This window comes from Urocitellus parryii (assembly GCF_045843805.1).
Source record: "Urocitellus parryii isolate mUroPar1 chromosome 13 unlocalized genomic scaffold, mUroPar1.hap1 SUPER_13_unloc_8, whole genome shotgun sequence".
In the NCBI taxonomy this organism is placed as follows: domain Eukaryota; kingdom Metazoa; phylum Chordata; class Mammalia; order Rodentia; family Sciuridae; genus Urocitellus; species Urocitellus parryii.
In genome coordinates this window covers 1055440-1083288 of record NW_027551776.1, presented here as the reverse complement: position 1 = coordinate 1083288, position 27849 = coordinate 1055440, and the positions used below count along the sequence as shown (strand labels likewise).

General features: G+C 39.0%; 1 protein-coding gene across 1 annotated transcript in view; it reads left to right on the top strand.

Annotated features, from left to right (window-relative positions):
* The window catches only part of LOC144251463 (contactin-associated protein-like 3), a 181886-nt gene that overhangs the window by 93163 nt on the left and 60874 nt on the right, over positions 1 to 27849 (top strand). Inside the window, 2 exon segments of the mRNA XM_077794357.1 lie at positions 6141 to 6247; positions 12121 to 12240. Of these exon segments, the coding sequence (XP_077650483.1) occupies positions 6141 to 6247; positions 12121 to 12240 (227 nt within the window).

Below are 27849 nucleotides of genomic sequence, written 5' to 3'. Positions count from 1 at the left end.
AAAAAGATTATGAAAAGATGTTTATAATCTGACAGGAACATAAATACCCTTCCTGAGCCAAATCAGGATGCATCTACATGGAGTGATCTGTCTTCTGGTGGTTCCAAGAGATGCTTTATGGGGAAAATGGCCAGTTGCTTTGGCATGCAAGTGTGTTAACTTTGTGTTAGCTTTCCTCTGTACCTTGCTGTATTAGGGACCATGCTTCCTATACATGAAATTTTGGGGACATTCCATATTTGAACCATAATAGGTTTCAAGAATGACAGTAGTGGAAATGGGAAATTGTATATTATACCAATTGTGTTTTGGATATTAAGATTTCAATTTCCTCTAACTCTGGTCACAGTGTTTTTTGGGACCATCATTGCCACCGCTTCCCATCTGCATGGTCTCAGGCTGAGTATTCATCTTTTCCATGCCAACTCCAATAGCACATATTGTACATTTTATTTTTAAACAAAAAATTGAAAATTACTACAAATTTAGAGTTCTTTATTACTTTTTAAAAAATTGTGTCCCAGAACACTTTAAGGTAAAATATGATATTATTTATTCCTTTAACAATAATTTTCAAACTATTAAAAAGTGTGGAATGTACAGAGTTTGAAAATACCAAAAAGGAAAACAATGAACTGTTTTGTTTTTTCAAATTGATGGTAAAGGGGCCTGACTCTGCCCTAGTCAGGCCACCCCCATGAGTTCTGAAGTGCAATGTTTGAGCTACCAGCACCCTGAAGAAGTTGTGCCTTGATACAGCTTAGGAATTGACATACCAGGGTCCAGGGACTGCTGCTTGCTTTTGTTAATAATGTTTAATTGAGACACAGCCATACCAATTCATTTGCATAATGTCTATATTCACTTTCTCCTAATAATTGCAGAGCTGTATGGTTTTGGCAGAGACTATGTGGCCTACAGGCCTATAATATTTAGTATTTTTCCCTTTTTAGAAAATTATGCCAATCCATTCTGTAGTAAATAGGATGAAATGGAAGTTGGTGGGGAGTGGGAGGTTTTCTGGCACTATGTGGAGAGCTGTCTCATTTCTATTGGGTCAAGACATGCTGTTCAAGGAAAAGGAAGAGATGCCTGAATGGGGCAGAAGGTAGGTAAGTCAATTCAGTTGGAGGCAGGCAGAGGAAGTAACAGCCTGGTGTCCAAGTCCCCAGTGCTAGGGGGAGTCTGACCCCTGTGTGGATGGCTGGTGTAGAAGTTCTGTGTTGAGGAGATCAGTGGGTGTTAGAGATGGGGCTGCCTCTCCAGTCATGGGCTACATCAGGCTAGAGGCTTGGGTGCTAACTTGAAGGCTTGAATATTCATCTGAGATGCCCCGGGAAATTGCTAAAGGACTTGAAGTTAAGAAGTCACTTGTGTGTGTGTGTGTATAAACAAGACTCTGAGCATAGAGTCTTGACACATGACCTGAGTACAGAAAATAAAGAGACAATGTATGATTGGAGGCCAGGAAACCTGGTAAGAAGCTTCTGCAATTTCTCTCAAGTGAAAAATAAGGATAAGATAAACTAGGGAACCAGAAAATATGAATGATTTACAAACTCTTTGGAGAGCAGAATCACAAGTTGATTTGCTGCAAGCCTTTGGGGTAATGGCAAAGGAACAGTCAAGGCTAATCCCATGTAGAGAGCTGGTTAAAGGCTAGTGTCATTCAGTAGAATGATGATGTGGGAGAAGCAGGATATTTGGAGGGGCAGGACCCAGAGGTTCAGCTATTAAATCTTGATATAGTGGGAGGACTACAGAAGCAAACAATCTTAAAGCTGAGAAGAGACTGAGACGTGTCACAGGAGTTTTCACCTAAAAGCAGAGATGTATTTTTTAGCTTATCATTTGAGAGAAGATGATCCTGCTTCTACTCAGTCATTTGCAAACAAGACCTCTCTCTGCCTGTTCATGAAATGGCTCATTGGTGGTGAACTGAATTTCTCCTCTTAATTATGAGTGTCTTTTCTTCTTAGAATTTTCTGTTGTTAGAACTGAATACCACAGCCTGGGTGTTTTACAAAAAATAGGGGTTTAGCTGAGTGTGGTACATACCTGTAATTCCAGTGACTCAGGAGGCTGAGGCAGGAGGATCACAAGTTCAAGGTCAGCCTCCGCAACTTAGCAAAGCCCAAGCAACTTAGCAAGACCCTGTCTCAAAATTTAAAAATAAATAAATAAAAGAAAAGAATAGAGGTTTATTTAGCTCACTGTTCTGGAGGCTTGGATGTCCAAGATGGGACAGGTGCATCTAGTGAGGGACTTCTTGCTGCATCAACACATGGTGAGACAGCAAATGTTTCACCTCTGGTCTCTCTTCCTCTTCTTATAAAGCCATTAATGCCATCATGGTGGACCTTCCCTAAGGACATGGTCTAACTGTAATTACCTCCCAAAGCCTCACCTCCAGCTACTCTGTAGCCAACATGTAAATTTGAGGATAAAGTTTCCAACCCATGAACTTTTGGGGGACATGTTCCAACCATAGCAGCTGCTGTGAGCAAGTCTATACATCCTCTCCCACTTCAAGCCCTATAAATATATGCTGGACAATTTAACTGACTGTCAGAATCAGCTCCCCACCAGGCTAAAAACCCTGGTCTCTTAACGGTTTTTGAAACATGAAAGTATTAAGAGGTATCTGAATCCTTGTTTCCCTTTTCTACATCAACTCTGGTTGACATCTTCTTGGAATCTATACATGTTCAGGCCCATGCAGTGTTTGGAGGAGCCATGAGCTACCTTCTCATGAATTCTGTCTATTCTTGGAGCAGACTTATATTTCCTCACTGCTGTGTAAACAGTGCCAGGGTGCTGAGCACACGGCTCCCTATGAACCCCATATCTTTGGCAGTGAACTATATTCAAGTTAGATAAGATATTCATAGATGTACCTACACACTCTCACAGATGTATTTATGCATACTCATGTGCAGGTACATTCACACAAGGGCACACACAGGCACACACTCAAGCACACTTACACACACTCTTATACTCTTACAATGGGCACACAGGCACATATAACTTGGGCACACAGGCACATATAACTTGGGCACACTAACATTCCAGCACATGCATGTTCAGGCTCTCACATAGGCACACACCCAATGTGATGGGGTACACTGACATGTTGGTTTTTTCTCATTGTATCTGACATCTGGTCCTCTCTGTGGACTCACGATCTAGCCTGGAATGTAGGGACTGGGGTTATGGGAGAAGCCCTCAGGCCTGGAGGAGGCCAGTAACTGCAGCCACTGAAGTAAGAGCTTCAGAGGGCCTGGGGTTGGTGGTAGAGGTAAGCAGGTTGGTCTGCCCCCCAGCCCTGGGGATGAAGAGACATCACTGTTTTCTCCTGTGAAGTGTACCTTCCAACCCTTAACACTTAATCTGGCTTCTTTCCCTTGAAACCTGGAAGGCCTCTTGTCAGTGTTCATGTGGGTCCTCTTATAAGAAATTGGGTTTCATTCTAGTGTCAGTGTCTCAAATGACAAAGCAGGATTAACTTTGACAGAGGTATCCCAAAGTTTCTACTCCTTGGAAGAAGCAGACATCAAGCTCAAGAGGAGAATTGGCAGTTTTGTAACTTTTGCAAACAGTTGAGGCTTTTGTGTTCTGTGCTCATAGTTTAAACTCCATGAGGAAATGAGTTATGGGCCTCACCTGGACCTGGACACCATTCTTCAGAGTCACAGTCTTGTCCTTCACATTATAGACAAGAGAGTTCACTCCTTCAACCTTCTTCCTCATCCACCATTTTTAGAGTCCTGCTCAGGGATATTTCTGACCCAGCCATAAAAGGTCAGGATGGTGGTATTAGGGTGAGGCACTCTGTTCCTCAGGGGAGACCCATAAAGACCAGGCCTCAGATACAGGATGCCCTCAGCCTCCCCCTTACAAGCTCCCAACACTGAGGCTGAAAAGGAATTGTCATGCCAGGTCTGGGAAGTTCACCACCACTTACCACATCTACGCTATGAAGAATGGCCACTCCACCATCCTGGCTAGCAGCATCTTGCTGGTTCTACTGTGGGTCTGCCATCTCAGGAAGCACATAAGTGTTGCAAAGCTAGAGCTGAGGGATATGGAGACCAGAGCACCTGCCCGAAGCTGTAGCTCTCTAGTTAACATCCTGGGCTTGGCATTGATACCACTTGTATAATCCATATACAAGGAATAACGTCAGAACTACAGAGAACAGCTAAACCAGACTAGAACTAGTTCAGGTTTTTTAATGTTTGGTATGAAATGTCTGGCTTTTGGTATCTCTGCTATATTTTGTTCTGTTTCCTTCCACTGCTATGTAATTGACCTGCTGACTTGCAAGGTATGGGTATCATCCTCAGCATTCACTCTGTAAAGTAAGCTGAATAGGCTTTTGTATGAATCTCATAATATAAATGTGACCTTCACTGGTATAAACTGATTATCAGTGTATTCTCAACATAGATCACTTTAAGATTAACAATCTGTTTTGAACACTGTCAGAATTTACAAATAAGCATTATCCCAGGAGACTCTCAAAATCAAATACATTTTTCTTTCTTAAAATAAATTTGCCTGTTTCCTATTTTTATTGACATTGAAGATTTTCCTTTTTTTTTTTTTCAAGGAAAACCAAAGATTAGAAGATAATGCTTGGTGACATCTACAAGAATTTCAGCATCTGGAAGTATAATTTGTGCAGTGTTAGAGGGGGAAAGAAAGTAAAATAGACAGCTATTCCTTTTTATCTTTTGGGTTTTCTACTTTCCACTTGATGGTGTTTATTTTACTTTTTTTTTTTTTGCATTTTTTTAATTTGAAAATTGGTCCCTGGAGCAACAGAGAACATTGTGCTTTTCTGTGTACTTCCAAGTGCTCACACTTTACTGTGTTGTTATTATTATTATTATTATTTAAATATTTTATTAGTTGTTTTAAATATTTTATTAGTTTATTTATTTTTATGTGGTGCTGAGAATCGAACCCAGTGCCTCAAACATGGTAGGCAAGTTCTCTGCCACTGAGCCACAACCCCAGCCCTTATTATTATATTTTTAATGTATTGGGAATTGAATTTAGGTCTTGTGCATGCTATGCAAGTTCTCTACCACTTACCTACATCCCTGTCCAGCCCTATATTGTCTTCTCATAAGCAAATATTTTACTATTGCTGTGAATCTCTCATTCCTAATACAGTTTTAGGATCTTATCAGTTTTTTGCTTAAGTTAGTCCTGCTTTGGGACTCTCACCCTTTATGTTTTTGTGTGTATGGTCAAGAGGGGAAATTTCTTGACTTTGTATCTTTCTAAAGCTGGTTGTTCAATGTTTTAGTTTTAGTTTTCTGTTTTTCCTAAATATCATGATGTGATGAATTTCAGTCTATTTGCTAGCAGTTGTGTGGAAACAATTTGAACAATGAACTGGAGTGAAGAGGGAATAAGAATAAATCATGATCTTATAAACTGCTTCAGATTTGTGAACAAGGCTGTATTTATTTATGCAAATTTTTATACATAAAAATCATGATGGATATAAAGAATTAAAGCCAATGGACCTTTGGGGAAATGCAGGCAAGTTAGAAAATAACACATGTATCAGATTGTTGTGCTTTTAGGCAAAAAACCTTCGTTGTATACATACCAGAAGTATATTTGAGATTTACAAAAGAAACCTGTTCTTTTTGCATTAAATTATTAAATATTGTGTTGTTAAAATGTCTCTTTGGTTAAATTTGGTCACATGCCCAACTTACATTCAAGGTAGAGATGCAGGCTATGCCATGGATGGAAAGATCTGCAGTGTCACATCACAAGGGTGTGGAAGGACTAAGGGGAAATGTGTGTCCGTCTATGGTTGTTGCAAGCAATTTATATCCTGATGATGTATGAAATCAATCTTATGTTTTTATAAGAAGCAAACAGTTTTTCTGATAAAAAGCAAAGTGTTGAAAATGTATCTGTCACAAATACATGAGAATCTACTGCACTTATGAACTTGTGGTTGTGTCAGGTGACCTTGAGGACAGACTCCACAGTCTTTGGTCCTGTTGAAATGTTTCTGTTGACTATTGTCCTTCATCTTTCCCTGTATATGCACATTTTATTATGACTGAATGTGGGAAACAGCAGTGTGTCTGTCTGTCTTTCTTTAGGTGTTTGCCCAGCTATTGTGAACACGGGGGTGAATGTTCCCAGTCCTGGGACACCTTCTCCTGCGACTGCACTCACACTGGCTACGTGGGAGCCACCTGCCATTCCTGTAAGCCACACAACTCACTGGCTCTCCTTTCTGTTCTTATATCCCGTTCATTCTTTTGTGCATATGTGTTTGTGTCCATGCACCCATGTACCAGAAAACAGGAAGCAATAGTCTTTTACAGACTTGTTTTCAGCTGCTTTATTTTTATCAATTTTATTTCCCATTGATGTTAAAGTAGCTTTAAAAATTCATAGTATCAATTAGAAGAACATAGCAAAAAGGAAAAGAAAAGAACCAGCAAAGGGAAAATAAGTGTAGTAAAATAAAATATAGCAGGAGGTTAAAAATAAATAAACTGCACTCAGAACACACAATGTGAGCTGGGTGTGGTGGGACATGCCTATAATCCCAGCGGCTCAGGAGGCAGAAACAGGAGGATTGTGAGTTCAAAGCCATCCTCATCAACAGCAAGGTGCTAAGCAACTCAGTGAGACCCTGTCTCTAAATAAAATACAAAATAGGGCTGGGTATGTGGTTCAGTTGTTGAGTGCCCCTGAGTAAAATCTCTGGAACAAAAAAAAAGAAAAAGAAAAAACAAACAATGTGATGTCTTGTTCTATTCCTTGATCTGGGTACACATATACTTCTCAGTTCTCAGTTCTTTCTTGTCTTCCAAAGAAAATGTGTGGCCAGGATGTCAATATAAAATTGAATGAGGAACACCTCAGAAGTACCAGACGAGGAGTAAGTGTGGCAGTAGTTCTAGAAAATGAAGAGAAAATAGTAAACTTTCAGGTCCCACCCAGTCTTGCTGTTGTTTGATAGTGAAGGAGATGGAAAGAATTAATATCTGTAGAATTTATCAAATGCATGCCCAGTTTTAGTCCTCTGCATGTTTTTACTCCTTGAATACTCAAAACAACCATAGGAGATGAGTTATTATCACCTACACTTAGCGAGTTATTATCACCTACACTTAGCACTTAGGGGAGGAAGGAGGCTGAGGAGATTGACAGCAGACTTACAACTCCGAGACTGGAGCCAGGACTGTCAAATACCACTCATCTCCTTCCTCAAGAATTATTCTGTGTCACACAAACATAAACACAGATTATTTGGTCACAGTCACAGAGTTAACACTGAGATGGTCCCTTTTACTTACAGCTTACTTAGTTTTCTAGCTAATAAAATCTTATTGACCACTTAACATTAGTTTCTAGAAGCATATGACAAAGCCCATGAAATACTCATGTTTTTCTAATTATTAGCTTTTGCTTCTATTTGTTTTAGATTTGTTTGTTTGCTGGTTGGTTGGTTGGTGTTTTAATTTGTGTGTCACTCCTGATATTTGGGGTCCTGTCTCCATAGCACTTCCCCTCTCCCTTGGTCTTTAGAGGAGGAGTATGAAATTTCATGTCTGCTTCCTTCAGTCCCTCCTGATGGGGGGATACTAGCATTGTACCACTAAAAAAAAAAAAAAAAAAAAAACCCTTCCATGGCCCTGGTGCAATAGTGCACACATGTGTAAAGCTGATGCAAAAACACTGCCAGTCCAAGGCCAGCCTTGGCAACTTAACAAGACTCTCAGCAACCTACTGAGATCTTGTCTCAAAATAAAGACTACAAAGGACTGGGGATATAACATAGTGGTAGAACACTTTCCTAGCATGTGCAAGGATTTAATACCCAGGACTGAGTGGGGATAAGAAAAAAAACAACTATTCCTTGTTAATTAATTTTATTCCGGTACAAACTATGTATAATGCAGAGAATGGATTGTCATAAATCTAACTTTGCAGGAACTGAATCTCAGGGAACTAGTGTGGTTTGGAATGAGACCCGTGGGTCTCCAGATGTGGGATTTCCAAAGAGAAGCAAAAGAAGGTGACTCCTCCCCCCCTATATCCAGTGATCAGTTCCACTCGCATCTTCACTGAGTTTTACATGGGTAGGTAAGAATTTGCTAAGGAATGTCTCCTTTGAAAGAAGTTAGACATCTAACCTTAGAAATCTTGGGCTAGGGATTTGGTCACAGTCACAGAGTTAACACTGAGATGGTCTCTTTTACTTACAGTTCCCTCATCACATTAGAAAAGTGTCTTAGACAAAGCAGATACCAACTAAATGTGTTTGTTATCAGTAGCTGTGATCTAAACATAATTCTAAGTAATACTGAGAAGAGAAACTTGACTGATAAATGTAAAGGGTTTTCTCCCTGTGGCACATGATTTGGTTTGTTAATGAATTGATTTTATTGTGATTCTCTAAGGATATATCAAAAGAAAGTTGGATATTGCCAAATCAAAACCAAGTGATCATGAAGCCATTATTTTTATGTGGGATAGAGGACAGGGATTGGGGTTCTAAGTATAAAATTATTGCATATTTACATTCCCATTTATATTATTTTTTTCCTAATCATTCTTCCTCTTTTTTTTTTTTTGTTCTTCTAGGCAATTTGATATGTGTATGTATCACTGTGAGCTGTGTTCCTAGGTGGTTATTGGCATGTTTGTTTATTTATGGAAACGTGAATATTAGTGGCCCAAATCCAAGCATGTTGAGAAAACAATTTATATTGTCTATATTTCCATCAGTTGGAGATGGTAATAGTTGGACTCTTGATTTGGTGACCTCTGATTTAGACCCTTGACCATATTTAACAAAAAACATTTTCTTTTGTAGTATCCTTGAACTAAGCAGACATTTCTTTGTCCTTTTTATTCTGTGAGATGAGAGAAAAATAATTTTTATTCTCCTTCCTGGGTCATTCTTAACTATTTGAAATGGGGGGGATATATATATATATATATATATATATATATATATATGTGTGTGTGTGTGTGTGTGTGTGTGTGTGTGTGTGTGTGTTACATAATGTATATAGGTTATATATCTATACATATATAAAATATAAACACATAATATATAAACACATGTGTGTGTTACATAATGTATATAGGTTAGGTTATGTATCTGTACATATATAAAATATACACACATAATATATATAAACACGTGTGTGTGTTACATAATGTATATAGGTTATATATCTGTACATATATAAAATATACACACATAATATATATAAACACGTGTGTGTGTGTGTGTGTGTGTGTGTGTGTGTGTGTGGAGAGAGAGAGAGAGAGAGAGAGAGAGAGAGAGAGAGAGAGAGAGAAAGGGCCATCGATGTGGAAAGGCCTAAGTTTATATCCTATTAGTATGTCTTGTCTTGGTGTCCCTTGCTGAACCACTGCCCAAGTCTATCTTTGTGGACACTTCGTCTGATGCTTTTGCATTTCTTTCCTAGCAGTTGTAACCTGCTTTTGAGGCTTTCCAAAGGGTTTCCCAACAAGGCAATGTGTGACCCAAACTAGGTTAACTACTCATTTAAAATTGCTAAATATCAATTAGGTTCACCATCTGCAGATTTTAATCTCTTGCCTTGTACATAGCAAAGCATTTGTGTACAAATTAAAAAGTCAGCCATGAATTAGAATAAATCGAAATTTTAAAAAGTCATGTCAATATTTTGATTTTTTAAATTTCAATTTGCAAAGCATTTAAGGAAGTGTCTTTTTGGAATGAATTTAAAATGGCTGCATAGTACTCCATTGTGTATAGATGCCACATTTTTTTTATCCATTCATCTATTGAAGGGCATCTGGGTTGGTTCCACAGTCTAGCTATTGTGAATTGTGCTGCTATGAACATCGATGTGGCAGCATCCCTGTAGCATGCTCTTTTAAGGTCTTCAGGGAATAGTCCGAGAAGCGCAATAGCAGGGTCAAATGGTGGTTCCATTCCCAGCTTTCCCAGGAATCTCCAAACTGCTTTCCAAATTGGCCGCACCAATATGGCCAATTTGCAGTCCCACCAGCAATGTACAAGAGTACCCTTTTCTCCACATCCTCGCCAGCACTTGTTGTTGTTTGACTTCATAGTGGCTGCCAATCTTACTGGAGTGAGATGGTATCTTAGGGTGGTTTTGATTTGCATTTCTCTGACTGCTAGAGATGGTGAGCATTTTTTCATGTACTTGTTGATTGATTGTATATCCTCCTCTGAGAAGTGTCTGTTCAGGTCCTTGGCCCATTTGTTGATTGGATTATTTGCTATCTTATTGTCTAATTTTTTGAGTTCTTTGTATACTCTGGATATTAGGGCTCTATCTGAAGTGTGAGGAGTAAAAATTTGTTCCCAGGATGTAGGCTCCCTATTTACCTCTCTTATTGTTTCTCTTGCTGAGAAAAAACTTTTTAGTTTAAGTAAGTCCCATTTGTTGATTCTTGTTATTAACTCTTGTGCTATGGGTGTCCTATTAAGGAATTTGGAGCCCGACCCCACAATATGTAAATCATAGCCAACTTTTTCTTCTATCAGGCAGAGTCTCTGATTTGATATCAAGCTCCTTGATCCATTTTGAGTTAACTTTTGTGCATGGCGAGAGAAAGGGATTCAGTTTCATTTTGTTGCATATGGATTTCCAGTTTTCCCAGCACCATTTGTTGAAGATGCTATCCTTCCTCCATTGCATGCTTTTAGCCCCTTTATCAAATATAAGATAGTTGTAACTTTGTGGATTAGTCTCTGTGTCCTCTATTCTATACCATTGGTCCACCCGCCTGTTTTGGTACCAGTACCATGCTGTTTTGGTCACTATTGCTCTGTAATATAGTTTGAAATCTGGTATCGCTATACCGCCTGATTCACACTTCCTGCTTAGAATTGCTTTTGCTATTCTGGGTCTTTTATTTTTCCATATGAATTTCATGATTGCTTTATCTATTTCTTCAAGAAATGCCGTTGGGATTTTGATTGGCATTGCATTAAACCTATAGAGAACTTTTGGTAATATCGCCATTTTGATAAAAAATGACAAAATCATAGAATTTGCAGGGAAATGGATGGCACTAGAGCAGATTATGCTTAGTGAAGCTAGTCAATCCCTAAAAAACAAATACCAAATGTCTTCTTTGATATAATGAGAGCAACTATGAACAGAGCAGGGAGGAAGAGCAGGAAGAAAAGATTAACATTAAACAGAGACATGAGATGGGAGGGAAAGGGAGAGAAAAGGGAAATTGCATGGAAATGAAGGGAGACCCTCATTGCTATACAATATTACATATAAGAGGTTGTGAGGGGAATAGGAAAATTAACAAGGAGAGAAATGAATTATAATAGATGGGGTAGAGAGAGAAGATGGGAGAGGAGGGGAGGGGGGATAGTAGGGGATAGGAAAAGTAGCAGAATACAACAATTACTAATTGGGCATTATGTAAAATTGTGGATGTGTAACCGACGTGATTCTGCAATCTGCATTTGGGGTAAAATTGGGAGTTCATAACCCACTTCAATCTAATGTATGAAATATGATATGTCATGATCTTTGTAATGTTGTGAACAACCAATAAAAATATATATATATATGTATATATATATATATATGAAAAAAGAAAAAAAAAGAATTTAAAATGGCGTTAAAAATTGCTGATATGTAAAATTCAACTCATTGGAAAAATGTGTTTTAAATATGAATTGTTTTAAGTGAACAAAAGATGTAATTACTGAGTAAAGTTTTTTTTTAAAAAATCAATGATTATTAGATAATAACAACATTTAGGCAGATGTACTTGAGATGCTTAAAAATATTATGAGGTAAAACTTGTACTAGACGAGAAGTCTGGTTTGCTTGATTTTGAAAATAAGAATGTGTAGGATTCTGATTCACAGTAGTATCTCCAAATCTTTCACTCTGTGCTTCTGAATCTTTCTGCTGCCTGATTGAGATGGAAAAACACCCTCCTAGAGAAGATGTGACCAAGGGCAATGGCAGGATGAATGTCATGGGAGAAAAGTCACATGCCATGAGCAGCAGAGAGGAGCCCATTCCCTCACAGCCCCTCTGTGATACTGTGTCTTCTTTGCAGCTCTGTATGAGCGATCATGTGAAGCTTACAAGCACAGTGGAAACTCTTCAGGCTTCTACTACATAGACTCAGATGGAAGTGGCCCTCTGGGACCAGCTCTTGTGTACTGCAACATGACAGGTATGTTAAGCTCTTCTGTAATAGTTAAATTCCTATGTGTGTTTGCTGTGTACAAAACCAAAATGAAGAAAGTCAAGCATTTAACTTGCTTATTTAAGTTGACATGCTTATTTAGATGTGCATTGTGATTGTAATGTGATGGCCAAAAAGTGTTAAAAAATGTTATAAAGCAGTTAAAAGGTGGTGGTTAAGGGTTGTGTCATTATTTTCTGGAAATATTCTTTCCTTGTGAAATAATTACCACTAAGTCTTTTGCTTATTAGTCAAAAGCAAAAAGGATGAATGATTTTTTACATCAATACATGTCAAAATCTTCGGAGAATGTTCACTCTCTTTTTTTATGATGATGTAGATGGAGCCTGTGGCCTCACACCTGCTAGGCAAATGCTTTACAGCTGAGCTTCATTCCCAGTCCTCTATTCACTTTCTAAATTTATGAAAAAGTGCTCTTTGCTCTCTTTGAATCTTTCTAAAATATACATTTTTATCCTGGATTTATTGAGATATAATTGACAAAAATTATATATATTTAAAGTATACAACCAGATGTTTTGAAATATGTATATATGTTGAAATGCTTGCCTTCATTAAGCCAATTAGCATAGTCATCACCTATGCCATTTATAGTTCTTTCTTTTTTTTCTCTTCTTTGGTGAGACATTTGAGATCTACTGTCTTAGTAAATAGTGAGTATACAATACAGTGTGGTTATAATCACACTGTACATTACATTATCAGAGCTTATTCATCCTTCATATCTGAAACTTTGCACTCTTTGAGGAACATATCTCTATTTCCCTCTTGCCAATCCCCAGAAACCACCATTCTACTCTGTACTTTTAAGGTGCCTTGTTTAGGGGCTGGGGATGTGGCTCAAGCGGTAAATCGATTGGCATGCATGGGGCGCTGGGTTTGATCCTCAGCACCACATAAAGTAAGATAAAGATGCTGTGTCCACCAAAAACTGAAAAATAAATATATAAAAAGAGTGCCTTGTTTAGATCCACATAATCACATGAATTTTTTTGGAAAAAAAAATTGATGTTTCTAAACATACATACTTCATGTAACCATGTATTCATATGCAATAATGTGTAAGGAATAGCTTCTTTACCTAGAAAATCAGTTTTAAAATAATTGTGGTATATAACAATAAATACATATTGTACATAAATCCTTGACTCTTTCTATGTGACATATGTTCCTGCAAGTATAGGAGCTCAAAAAATCAAGTCTAGGATGATAACTACCCTAACTTAATTGGTGTGAGCCATGGCCTCTCTGAACATACAGCACTGTCCATTCCTTTGTAACTGTCTGTGCATAAGCTTTCCTCCTCAACATCATTTCACCAACCAAAAGGGGCAGCCCTCCTTTGGAGAACTGTTTCTGTATTACTCTAATGGTGTAGAAACAGGTACTTCAATCTCTGCATAACTTGACCCTACACATCTGAAATAATGTTCAGAAAAAAATCAACTCTAGATGATACTAAGGTAATTATGACTTAGCTATAATTTGGTATCCCTGTTATTACTACTATATACTGTCTTGATAAAGTTGTAACTTCCCCAAGGAAGGAATTATCCATGGGTTAATTTATGAAGGTTTCAAGTAGCTTAAAAAATCCTGATGTAGTTTTTATACCTACTACCTCTTCATAGGTAAAACAAAGTCTAAACATTTTGGCAGTGATTAATCATATGATGCAATTAACATTAAGATGAAATATATATATATATATATATATATATATATATATATATATATATATATATTCCTTTTTGAGTGTATACCAGTCAAGTGTGAGAGCTCTCAAGGCATTGCTATGAATGTGCCTTTAGCTGTTTTAGAATTTGTTTTTTTTTTTTTTTTTTTAATTTATTTTTTTATTTTATTTTATTTTTTTTTTATTGGTCGTTCATAACACTATATGGTTCTTAATACATCATATTACACCGTTTGATTCAAGTGGATTATGAACTCCCGCTTTTACCCCATATACAGATTGCTGTATCACACCAGTTTCCCTTCCATTAATTGACATATTGCCTTTCTGGTGTCTGATGTATTCTACTGTCTGTCCTATTCTCTACTGTCCCCCCTCCCCTCCCCTCCCCTCCCCTCCCCTCCCCTTTTCTCTCTCTACCCCTTCTACTGTACATCCTTTTTTCCATTTGTATTATCTTGTCTTACCCCTCCTTTCCTCTTATATGACATTTTGTATAACCCTGAGGATCGCCTTCCATTTCCATGCAATTTCCCTTCTCACTCCCTTTCCCTCCCACCTCTTATCCCTGTTTAATGTAAATCTTCTTCTCAAGCTCTTCGTCCCTACCCTGTCCTTGTTTACTCCCCTTATATCAAAGGAGTCATTTGGTATTTGTTTTTTAAAGATTGACTAGCTTCACTTAGCATAATCTGCTCTAATGCCATCCATTTCCCTCCCAACTCTATGATTTTGTCATTTTTTAATGCAGAATAATACTCCATAGTATATAAATGCCACATTTTTTTTATCCATTCATCTATTGAAGGGCATCTAGGCTGGTTCCACAGTCTTGCTATCGTGAATTGAGCTGCTATGAACATCGATGTAGCAGTGTCCCTGTAGCATGCTCTTGTTAGGGCTTTAGGGAATAGACCGAGAAGGGGAATAGCTGGGTCGAATGGCGGTTCCATTCCCAGCTTTCCGAGAAATCTCCATACTGCTTTCCAAATTGGCTGCACCAATTTGCAGTCCCACCAGCAATGAACAAGAGTGCCCTTTTCCCCGCATCCTCTCCAGCACTTACTGTTGTTTGACTTCCTAATGGCTGCCAGTCTTACTGGAGTGAGATGGTATCTTAGGGTAGTTTTGATTTGCATTTCTCTGACTGCTAGTGATGGTGAGCATTTTTTCATGTACTTGTTGATTGATTGTATGTCCTCCTCTGAGAAGTGTCTGTTCAGGTCCTTGGCCCATTTATTGATTGGGTTATTTGTTATCTTATTGTCTAATTTTTTGAGTTCTTTGTATATTCTGGTAATTAGGGCTCTATCTGAAGTGTGTGGAGTAAAGATTTGTTCCCAGGATGTAGGCTCCCTGTTTATCTCTCTTATTGTTTCTTTTGCTGAGAAAAAACTTTTTAGTTTGAGTAAGTCCCATTTGTTGATTCTGTTTGTTAACTCTAGCACTATGGGTGTCCTATTGAGGAATTTGGAGCCCGATCCCAGCGTGCAGATCATAACCAACTTTTTCTTCTATCAGATGCCATGTCTCTGGTTTAATATCAAGCTCCTTGATCCATTTTGAGTTAACTTTTGTGCATGGCGAGAGATAGGGATTCAGATTCATTTTGGTGCAAATGGATTTCCAGTTTTCCCAGCACCATTTGTTGAAGATGCTATCCTTCCTCCATTGCATGCTTTTAGCCCCTTTATCAAAAATAAGATAGTTGTAGTTTTGTGGATTGGTTACTGTGTCCTCTATTCTGTACCATTGGTCCACCCGCCTGTTTTGGTACCAGTACCATGCTGTTTTAGTTACTATTGCTCTGTAGTATAGTTTGAAGTCTGGTATCGCTATACCGCCTGATTCACACTTCCTGCTTAGTATTGTTTTTGCTATTCTGGGTCTTTTATTATTCCATATGAATTTCCTGATTCTTTTATCGATTTCTACAAGATATGCTGTTGGGATTTTGATTGGCATTGCATTGAACTTATATAGGACTTTTGGTAATATCGCCATTTTGATGATGTTAGTTCTGCCTATCCATGAGCAGGGTATATTTTTCCATCTTCTAAGGTCTTCTTGTATGTCTTTCTTTAGGGTTCTGTAATTTTCATTGTATAAATCTTTCACCTCTTTTGTTAGGCTGATTCCCAAGTATTTTATTTTTTGGGGGGATATTGTGAATGGAGTAGTTGTCCTCATTTCCGTTTCAGAGGATTTGTCGCTGATATACAGGAATGCCTTTGATTTATGCGTGTTGATCTTATATCCTGCCACTTTGCTGAATTCATTTATTAGCTCTAATAGCTTCTTTGTAGACCCTTTTGGGTCTGCTAGGTATAGGATCATATCATCTGCAAATAGTGATAATTTAAGTTCTTCTTTTCCTATTTTTATGCCTTTAATTTCTTTCGTCTGCCTAATTGCTCTGGCCAGTGTCTCGAGGACTATGTTGAACAGAAGTGGTGAGAGAGGGCATCCCTGTCTTGTACCAGATCTTAGAGGGAATGCCTTCAATTTTTCTCCATTCAGAATGATGCTTGCCTGTGGCTTATCATAGATTGCTTTTACAATGTTGAGGTATGATCCAGTTATCCCTAATTTTTCCAGAGTTTTGAACATAAAGGGATGCTGTACTTTGTCGAATGCTTTTTCTGCATCTATCGAGATGATCATATGGTTCTTAATTTTAAGTCTATTGATGTGGTGGATAACATTTATTGATTTCCGTATATTGAACCAACCTTGCATACCAGGGATGAATCCTACTTGATCATGGTGTATAATTTTTTTGATATGTATTTGAATCCGATTCGCCAGAATTTTATTGAGGATTTTTGCATCAAGGTTCATTAGAGATATTGGTCTGTAGTTTTCTTTCTTTGAAGTATCTTTGTCTGGTTTACGAATCAGGGTGATGTTGGCCTCGTAGAATGAATTTGGAAGTTCTCCCTCTTTTTCTATTTCCTGAAATAGCTTGAAAAGTATTGGTGTTAGTTCCTCTTTAAAGGTTTTGTAAAACTCTGCTGTATACCCATCCGGTCCTGGGCTTTTCTTAGTTGGTAGTCTTTTGATGGTTTCTTCTATTTCCTCTATTGTTATTGGTCTGTTTAGGTTGTCTATATCCTCCTGGCTCAATCTGGGCAGATCATAAGACTCAAGGAATTTATCTATGCCTTCACTATCTTCTATTTTATTGGAGTATAAGGATTCAAAGTAATTTCTGATTATCTTCTGTATTTCTGAAGTGTCTGTTGTGATATTGCCTTTTTCATCCCGTATGCTAGTAATTTGGGTTCTCTCTCTTCTTCTCTTCGTTAGTATGGCTAAGGGTCTGTCAATTTTATTTATTTTTTCAAAGAACCAGCTTTTAGTTTTGTCAATTTTTTCAATAGTTTCTTTTGTTTCAATTTCATTAATTTCAGCTCTGATTTTAATTATTTCTTGCCTTCTACTTTTTTTGCTGTTGTTTTGCTCTTCTTTTTCTAGGATTTTGAGATGAAGTATGAGATCATTTATTTGTTCGTTTTTTCTTTTTTTGAGGAATGAACTCCAAGCAATGAATTTTCCTCTTAGAACTGCTTTCAATGTGTCCCATAGATTCCGATATGTTGTGTCTGTGTTTTCATTTAACTCTAGGAATTTTTTAATTTCCTCCTTGATGTCTTCTAAAACCCATTGATCACTCAGCAACCTGTTGTTCATTCTCCAGGTGATGCTTGATTTTTCCTTTCTTCTTTTATCATTGATTTTCAGTTTCATTCCATTATGATCAGATAAGATGCATGGTATTATCTCTACCCCTTTGTATTGTCTAAGAGTTGCCCTGTGACATAGTATATGGTCTATTTTTGAGAAGGTTCCATGTGCTGCTGAGAAAAAAGTGTAGCTACTTGAAGTTGGGTGGTATAGTCTATATATGTCAATTAAGTCTAGGTTGTTAATTGTGTTATTGAGTTCTATAGTTTCCTTATTTAACTTTTGTTTGGAAGATCTGTCCAGTGGTGAGAGAGGTGTGTTGAAGTCTCCCATGATTATTGTATGGTGGTCTATTAGACTCTTGAACTTGAGAAGAGTTTGCTTGATGAACACAGCTGCACCATTATTTGGGGCATATATATTTATGATTGTTATGTCTTGTTGGTGTATGGTTCCCTTGAGCAGTATGAAGTGTCCTTCTTTATCCCTTTTGATTGTCTTTGGCTTGAAATCTATTTTATTAGATATGAGTATGGACACTCCTGCTTGTTTCCGTGGTCCATATGAGTGATATGCTTTTTCCCAACCTTTCACCTTCAGTCTATGTATATCTTTTCCTATCAAATGCGTCTCCTGTAGACAGCATATTGTTGGGTCTTGTTTTGTGATCCATTCTACTAGCCTGTGTCTCTTAATTGATGAGTTTAAGCCATTAACATTTAGGGTTATTATTGAGATGTGGTTTGTTCTTCTATCCATATTTGTTTATTGATGTTACTAAACCTGATTTGTTATCCTCTTTGACTACTTTCCCCCCTTTACTGTCCTACCTCCCATTGTTGGTTATCAATGTTATTTTCCATTTCCTCTTCCTGTAATGTTTTGCCAAGGATTTTTTGAAGAGATGGTTTTCTAGCTGCGAATTCTTTTAACTTTTGTTTATCGTGGAAGGTTTTAATTTCATCTTCTAACCTGAAGCTTAATTTCGCCGGATACACGATTCTTGGTTGGAGCCCATTGTCTTTCAGTGTTTGAAATATGTTATTCCAGGATCTTCTAGCTTTCAGAGTCTGTGTTGAGAGATCAGCTGTTATCCTGATTGGTTTACCCCTAAATGTAATCTGCTTTCTTTCTCTTGCAGCTTTTAAAATTCTCTCCTTATTCTGTATGTTGGACATCTTCGTTATAATGTGTCTAGGTGTGGATCTCTTATGATTTTGCACATTCGGCATCCTGTAGGCTTCTAGGATTTGGGATTCTGTCTCAATCTTCAATTCTGGGAAGTTTTCTCGTATTATTTCACTGAATAGACTGTTTATTCCTTTGGCATGGAGCTCTGTGCCTTCCTGTATCCCAATGACTCTTAAATTTGGTCTTTTGATATTGTCCCATAATTCTTGGATGTTCTGCTCATGGTTTCTTAGCAGACTTGCTGAGCTGTCTATGTTCTTTTCCAGTTGAAATACTTTGTCTTCATTGTCTGATGTTCTCTCTTCTAAGTGATCTACTCTGCTGGTAGTATTCTCAATTGAGTTTTTAAGTTGGTTTATTGTTTCCTGCATTTCTAGAATTTCAATTTGTTTGTTTTTTATTACCTCTATCTCCCTGTGAAATTGATCTTTTACTTCCTGGATTTGTTTGTCAATGTGATCTTTCATTGTCTGATTTTGCTGTCTCATGTCTTCCTTGAGACTCCAGATCATCTGAAGCATATATATCCTGAACTCTTTATCTGATATTCCATCTGTTGCAGCTATTACCTCTTCTAAAGTTGAGTTGACCTGCATTGCTTGTGGTCCTTTCTTTCCTTGTCTTTTCATACTGCTCGCGTTTCTTTCTGCTTGGTGCAACTGTTGTGTTTTTGAAATTTACCCCCTATTTGTTTATGTTGCTCTTGTATAGTTGGAAAGTCTCCCTTGCAGGGTGGGTAGTGGCTGTGCTCCTCCTCTAATTATGGTGGTCTGTCTATCACGCTGATCGGTCACAGGTCTGCCCCCCCTGCGGGCACAGGAGGCGGCTTTGCTCTGCCCCCACTCCAATTGTGGTAACGTAACTACCACGCCCTGGGGTCGTAGGTCCTGATCTGGATGTGGGTGGCGGCTCTGCTGGGTCCCCACTCCAATTGGTGTGACGAGACTACCACGCTGGCATACCTCTAGGCCGGTGGGTCACAGTTCTGCACAGCCCCCACTCCCAATGGGAGTACCTGACTACCTCTCCAATGGGTCGCTGGGCCCCCTCCGGACCCGGGCGGCGACCCTACTCCGCCCCCACTCCAACCAGTGTGACGCAACTGCCTCGGTGTTACGTGTCCACCACTCTGGCAAGCTACCTGGCCTGTCTTGCCAGTGGGCCGCAGGTCTGCCTGCCCGCTCTGCACAGCCCCTACTCCAAATGAGGTTACTTGGCTACCGCTTCGCGGGGTCGCTGATCCTATTCTAGGCGTGGGCGGCTACTCTCTTCAGACCCAGCTGCGTTTGGGGTGTCATGCTACCACGCCGGCGGGTCACTTGGCCTGCTCTGGGTGCAGGTGGAAGCTCCACTCTGCCCCCACAGCACCCAACAGGACCCTGACTGAGAAGCAGACACCGCTGGTTCCCTAGCCTTGGGTCAAAGCAGCTTCGGTAGCCAGAACCCCGCCTCTCCTATCTCGATACACTCTCCGCTGGGAGCTGGCTCCAGCGAGCGACCCCCACGGGTTCCCTAGCCCCAGGCCAAAACTGTTCCGGGAGTCAGAACCCAGTCGCCCCTAGCTCAGCGCACGCTCCACTTGGAGCTGGCCTCCACCGGCAGTCTCCGCAGTTTCCTCAGACCTGGGCCATGTTAGCCCCGGGAACCAGAATCCAGCTGCTCAGTGCCCGGTACACGCCTTGCCAGGCATGAGCCTCTAGGAGTATTCTCCACAAGATCCCCAGTCCCGAGCCTGAGCAAGAAATCTGTCTGCTAGACGCAGGCAACTACCAGCCTGAAATCACCTGTTCCGTCGCTGGATGAGCTGAGATCAATAGAACATGGGGATGATTACATCATCTCTCCGAAATGGCGGCTGCTGTCCTCCTCTGTGGTCCGACCGGTGTCTGGAACCCAACTGGACCGCTTCTCTCCTTTGTCTCAAAGCTGGAACTCAGCACTAAGCGCTGCCAAAGTCCTAGCGCCAAACCGCTAGAGGCAGTTCACAGACTCAGGCCTGCGGAGCCTGGTCTGGCCGCCTCCGAGCCGGCTGGGGGTGGGGTGGGGTGGTAGGAATGTGGATCCTATTGCTGGACCGCTGGAGGCCGTTCACAGACTCAAGCCTGTGGGGCCCAGTCTGGCCGCCGCCCGCGGCCGGCGGGATTGTGTCCCTGGTCCGCTTTGCTCCGAACTGGCTGGGGGTGGGGTGGGGTGTTAGGAGTGTGGATCCTAGCACCAAGCCGCTAGAGTCAGTTCACAGACTCAGGCCTGCGGTTCCCAGTAGGTTCCTATGTTCGCTGCAGTTCAGCGGCGGCCGGCGGGATTGTGTCCCTGATCTGCGTTGCACCGAGCCGGCTGGGGGTGGGGTGGTAGGAATGTGGATCCTATCGCTGGACCGCCAGAGGCCGTTCACAGACTCAAGCCTGCGGGGCCCAGTCTGGCCGCCGCCCGTGGCCTGTTTTAGAATTTGGGGCAAGCATTTTATCATCAATACTGACAGAAACATTGCAGTGTGATTGCCGAGAGAAATGCACTGGCTTAATTTTGCCAAAAGATGAGTGATCAGTAAAATATGTGGGAAAACAGCCAAGGGAGATCTTCCTAGATATTGTCAGTGCCAGAGATGATACCAGGCTTTCAAGTTATTCAGGGTCTTAATTGTTTTGCTTTCATTACTGTGGATCAGGCAAGAACAAATAAGTTTTTAAAAGATAATGGCATCCCAATTATACATTTCTCTTATTAATTAGGAGTTTAATTATCACTGAAGTCTAGGGCATGCTAAAGATTTTCATAATTTTGTGTTAATCCTACTCACAGGATCCATATCTATTGAAAAATCCCAAGATCCATCTATTGAATAAACCCAAGATCCATAGAAAAGTATAGAAAATCCCAAACACATTCCATGATCAGCAAGGTTTTGGTGTCTGAATCTGTTTTGCTAACAAACTGTTAACAGACACTACAGTTTGGGTCTTGAATGTCCCCAAGGGTCTATGTTTGGAAGGCTTGGTTTCCAGGCTGGCACAATTGGGAGTTGGAAGAACATTATGGAAGTGGTCCTTAGTGAAGATCTTCATATCTCTGGAGACATACCCTTGAAGAAGCTTGTGGGACCTTTGTCTCTTTTTCTTCCTCTTTTGGTTCCTAGCTTGATGACAGCAATGTGCTCTTCCAGGCACTCCAGAGCATTGCCATCTGGCACACCCACCAGGGACCCAAAGCATGGGGTTCTCCTGATGTTAAACGAAACCCCTAAACTGTGAGCCCAAGTGGGCCTTACTCTTTATACATTAATTATCTCAGGTGTTTTGTTGTGGTGACAGAAAGATGACTAACACAGCAGACTTGGTAAGGCTAAGGTCACCTTTATAAAGAAAGACATTTGCTGCCACAGGGAAGACTTGGAAATTGATTTTTTGACTGTCCACAGTTTATGATTGTAGTGAACAGAAAGTGTTTTAATCATCATAGGTGAACATGTGGTTCAGGCCATGACAAGATAGTTGTATATAAAGTCCCTTTGGATGTACCACTGGTTCAAAGGCATTTTGTTTTAATGCTTAACCATATGGAATGATACTAACACTAACTTAATTTTATTCTTTGTAATTGCTGTTACCCTTCTAAGATTGAAACTTAACAACATCTTCCAGAAAGTAGAGGTACTTATAGTCTAAATGGTAAGACATGAAAAAAAAAAAAGTAGATGCACAGTTTTTGATATCGGTTAACTTGGGCTTATATGTGACATAGTGATAACTAATATAAGCTTAGTTTTCTTGCCATAAATTTAATAAAGGACCTCTGCCTATGGGAGAGAAAATACAAAATCAGCTTGCTAATACTCTGGTCAATTCATACCTAGGGTCAAGGACTTGAAAATTATGTGGTGAGAATATCATTTCCTTCCCCAGGGTGACCAGAAGAAACATTTTGAAAAGATACAATACTGAGGAGTTGCAATAAAGTGTCTAATAACATTTGACAACCAGGTACTGCTATAAATACAGCTGGGAGTGAAGCAGAATAACATCCCAGCACTGTGGAGTGCACATTTTTGGGTGGGGAACCAGACATTAGCATAGTCAGTGAGTCACATGTGTAGTGCAACAGAGGGCAGCAGGTCCCCTGAAGTAAAATAAAGCAAGAAAAGGGGATTTCCACTGTTGACAGGTGCATTATAAATTTGGACAGAGGGATTAAGAAAGCACTCATTTAGAAAGTTCCTCAAGTTCATTGAAAAAAAATCCAGCTCTGAGAAAAACAGAGAAAAAGTCTTTAGTAAGAGGGAATTACCAAGTACAAAGGCCCTGGAAACGGAGGGTACCTGCAGTGTTTGGAAGACTATGATGGAATGTGGGCAGAAGGTGCATATTCTAGGACAACTTAGTCCTAGTGTATGAGAACTGGCTACAAGGTGTCCTGAGACCAGAGAAAGAGGTGAGGCCAACAGATCCAGGATTGGAGGGTGCAATAAATTGGAGAACTTACAGAAGCGTGATCCTGGGTAGCAGCAAGACCAATTAAGATAAACGTGACTTCATCAAAGCCAAATTGTACCTGGCTTATCTTAAGCTAGGAATCAGGCACACTCCTGGTGCCAGGGCTTAGTTATAAAGTTCTAAATGCAATTAAAATGTTTCTATTTGTAGCATCCTGGGTTAACTATACAGGAAAACCCAACTGGGTTAACCTGACACAGTCATGGTGGTAGTGATTCAAGATGGCAGCAGCCATGTTATTCCTTCAGTGGCCCTTCCCTCACGTCATTTGGCTATAAAGGGGCATGTTGAGGATGCACAACAGTAGCGTGGTTCATGCTTTGAACCACCATGTCATACCTTTTCTGGAAGCAAGACCAGCTAAGATGTTTCTTTAGTTATTGAGCCAAGCTGGGCATTTGTAGGTTAATTTGGAGCATGAGAGAAGGTAAGAACTGTTGGCATCAGAAGTTATGGACTAGATATCAGTCCAGAGAAAGGAAGGAACAAAAAACAAATTACTCTATTGTCTTATCTGAGCCCAGGTAGGTATAGACATATCAAAGGAGATGGAGACCACTTGGGAGGGAACATATTTGAATAGGAAGCCCAGAATTCCAGTTTTGAATATATAAACTGAGGATCTGTTGATTATAAGAACATGTATAATAGGTACCCTTAAAACCCAGAGAGTAGTCATGACATCCTTGGCAGTGGGGATTTTAATATATATATTTGGATGTGACTTTATCGGTTAATTTATAATGACCAGCTGGCTCCCACTGCTTGTGACCTCAGTGGGGGGCATATCACATCATAGCTAAGTACTGCTTCTCTGGCTCTACACATGTTAATACCCCAAGAGGCACCTTTGCTTTCTTCCAGTGGCTTCTGTGCAACATCCTAGGACAGGCTCTATTTTTATTAGCTTCCTTAGACATTCTACATGCAAGCAGATCTAAAAACTACTGTGCTGTAATTGAGGTTCTTTGATATAAGTGTGCTTAGCCTACCCTGTCATCACCCAAAATTAAAATGCAAAGGCAGCACAAAATGAGAAAATAAAGCCTATGCAGATACAAAACCTTGTTGCAACTACTCATTTTGCTACCTAAACAACTGCTCTGTTGTTGTTATTTATGTAGTTTGTTGCTGATAAGATTTAATGATCAACCACTAATCCTTGCTGAGGCTCTCTGTTTCATTCACAAATGCAACAAGCATTGTTCACACATATTAATATAAAATATAAGACATTAATTCTGTGAATTATAGATATTCTGAATTTTCTAAATTTCATCTCTGAAAATCTTAAGAATTTCAAGGCATGTGTATATGTATGTAGAGACCAAGTAATATGAACAATATTGTTGCATAAATTTTTATTTTCAAAGAAAACTATGGTGTTTTCACATATTACAAATGGACAAACATTAAGTATAGATTATTGTTTTATAATGCCTTATGCATAATGTTTTTATGGAAATTTCTCATTACCTAATTCTTATATTTTTTTAAAAATTCAGAAATTAGTATGTTTTTGCATGTGATGAGAAAAAAATTTCTAAGCCATTAATTAGATTTGAGATGAAACATCAGGTGGATCATCGAACACAAAGAAAAACAAAAACAAAAAACAGGACCATGAACAAGAGTTAGAAATGTTTCAGCAAAGATTTCCAAACAATACTAAATATCAAAACTTTGATTAAACTTAAAGCCAAAAGGAAAGCAGTGTGCTATTGATAAATGAGCACAGAGGCCAACCCAAAGACCAATAAATATCTCCAGAAACTATGCAACAAAGTACTTAAAGTTTTTAAAATGAAGAATTTTCCCATGGAAAATGCAAAGAAGGAAAAAAGCTACAGCTAAATTGTCCTTAATATTCAATATTGTGGATGAGTCACATGAGGTGCCCTTTGACAATCTAGCTGTTGAAAATGGGAGAACTAAATACCTGTTCTCAAAGCTTGGAAAGGATTCCATTGTGCAAAGCTTACCTTCCCAAGGATGCTAAAATCCCTGTGGACAATTAAATATACTCTAGTTATTAGAAATAGGCACTAACACTTAGAAAAATATGCAAAAAAACCCCCAAAATTCTGAACTAATGACTAAAATTATATTCTTGGTAATAATCTCTAAAAATCTGGTGCCTTTTGAAAAAGACTGTATTTTCATACCTTTATTATAAACAACCAAGTCAAAACAAAAAGTAAACTAGTCTGAAAGGACTGCTGACGAAAATATGTTGACAGATTGATTCCCTTTCTAAGAAAAAAAATGGAATCTCATTTTTTTGATGAGAAATGTGGTTTCCAGTGATACTGTCAGCAGTGCCTGCCCTAAACACAGTGTAGCTGTTAGGTGCTCAGACACTCAGGTTATCAGATGTTGCATCATGAGAACAGTGTCACAGGAAGCAAATGGACTAGAGTTAAGGCAGTGATTCAACTCTGGGTTTAGGGGAATCAGATGGAGAGCTCAGTGGAGAAGCCAGGGGCAACTCTGCCTTCCCATTTTCAGATTCTGATCCCTTCAGTGTGCAAGTAATCTAGCACTTCTTGTTCTTTTTTCTTTTCTTTTTAGTTCTAATCAGGTATACATGACAATAGAAAGTTCTTTGATTCACTATATACAAATGGAGCAGAATTTTTCACTTCTCAGGTTGTGCATGAAGTAGAATCACACCATTCGTATAATCATGCATGTATCTATGGTAATAATGTCCATTTCAGTCTACAGTCTTTCCTACCCCTTTGTCCCCTACTTCCCTTTGCTCCATCCAAAGTTCTTCCACTTATCCCACGCACTTCCCCCATATGTATTAGCAATCACTTATCAGAGAAAACATTCAGCCCCTGTTTTTTTGAGATTGGCTTATTTCACTTTGCATGATATTCTCAAACTCCATCAATTTACCTGCAAATGCTACAATTTTATTCTCTTTTTATGCTGAGCAATATTCAGTTATATATATATATGTACCACAGTTTCTTTGTCCATTCATCTATTGAAGGGCATCTAGATTGCTTCCACAGTTTAGCAATTGTGGTTTGTGTAGCTATAAACATTGAAATGGCTCTATTAATATAGTATGCTATTTAAAGTCTTTAGGGTATAGACTGAGGAGTGGGATAGCTGGCTCAAATGGTGGTTCCATTTCCAAGTTTTCTAGATTGCTTGCACCAGTTAGCAGTCCTACCAGCAATGTATGTTTTCCCCCACATCCTCACCAACATTTATTGTTGTTTGTATTCTTAATAGCTGCTATCAGACTAGAGTGAGATGAAATCTTAAAGTAGTTTTTATTTGCATTTCTCTAATTGCTAGAGATGTTGAACAAACATAAATGGGCTAAGGAGCTGAACAGACACTTCATTTTTAGCACCCATTCAGTCACTCTTATGAAAACCAAGGTGAAGTGTTTCTTAAACAGCTGTTTTCTATAATGGAGTTTGCTAGTCCTTCAGCATGATAGTAAGTATTCTCCCTTTACCCACAGGGATACATTCTGAGCCCCCTGTAGGATACCTGACACAGTGGATAGTATCAAACCTATTCACATGCTATTTTTTCCCCATGAATATATACCTATGGCAAAGTTTAATTTATAAATTAGGCATGGTAAGAAATTAATCACAATAACTAATAATATGGAACAATATATTATAATAAACAATATATTATAACTATATATTATAATATATGAGAATGTAGTCTCTCTCAAAATATTGTGCTCTCATCTTTTTCACTTCATGACTTCTCTTTGGCATATCTGAATTGTAAAGTTCACTATTCATTCCCTTAAGAGTCATTTTTTTTACTGGTTGTTCAAAACATTACAAAGCTCTTGACATATCATATTTCATACTTTAGATTCAAGTGGGTTATGAACTCCCATTTTTACCCCGTATACAGATTGCAGAATCACATCGGTTACACATCCACATTTTTACATAATACCATATTAGTAATTGTTTTATTCTGCTACCTTTCCTATCCTCTACTATCCCCCCTCCCCTCCCTCCCATCTTCTCTCTCTATCCCATCTGCTGTAATTTAATTTTCTCCCTTGTTTTTTTTCCCTTTCCCCTCACAACCTCTTATATGTAATTTTGTATAACAATGAGGGTCTCCTTCCATTTCCATGCAATTTCCCTTTTCTCACCCTTTCCCTCCCACCTCATGTCTCTGTTTAATGTTAATCTTTTCCTCTTGCTCTTCCTCCCTGCTCTGTTCTTAGTTGCTCTCATTATATCAAAGAAGACATTTGGCATTTGTTTTTTAGGGATTGGCTAGCTTCACTTCATTATTAAGTAAAGTAAGGATTATTTGAATACAAGCATTGTGACACCATGACAGTTGATCTGATATTCAAGATGGCTACTAAATAACTAGTGTAGACACTCTGGACAAAGGGAAGAATCATGTCTCAAGCAGGATGGAATAGGATGGCATGGGATTTCATCATATTACTAACAATGAAGCACAACTTAAAGCATAAATTATTTATTTCTGGAATTTTCCATT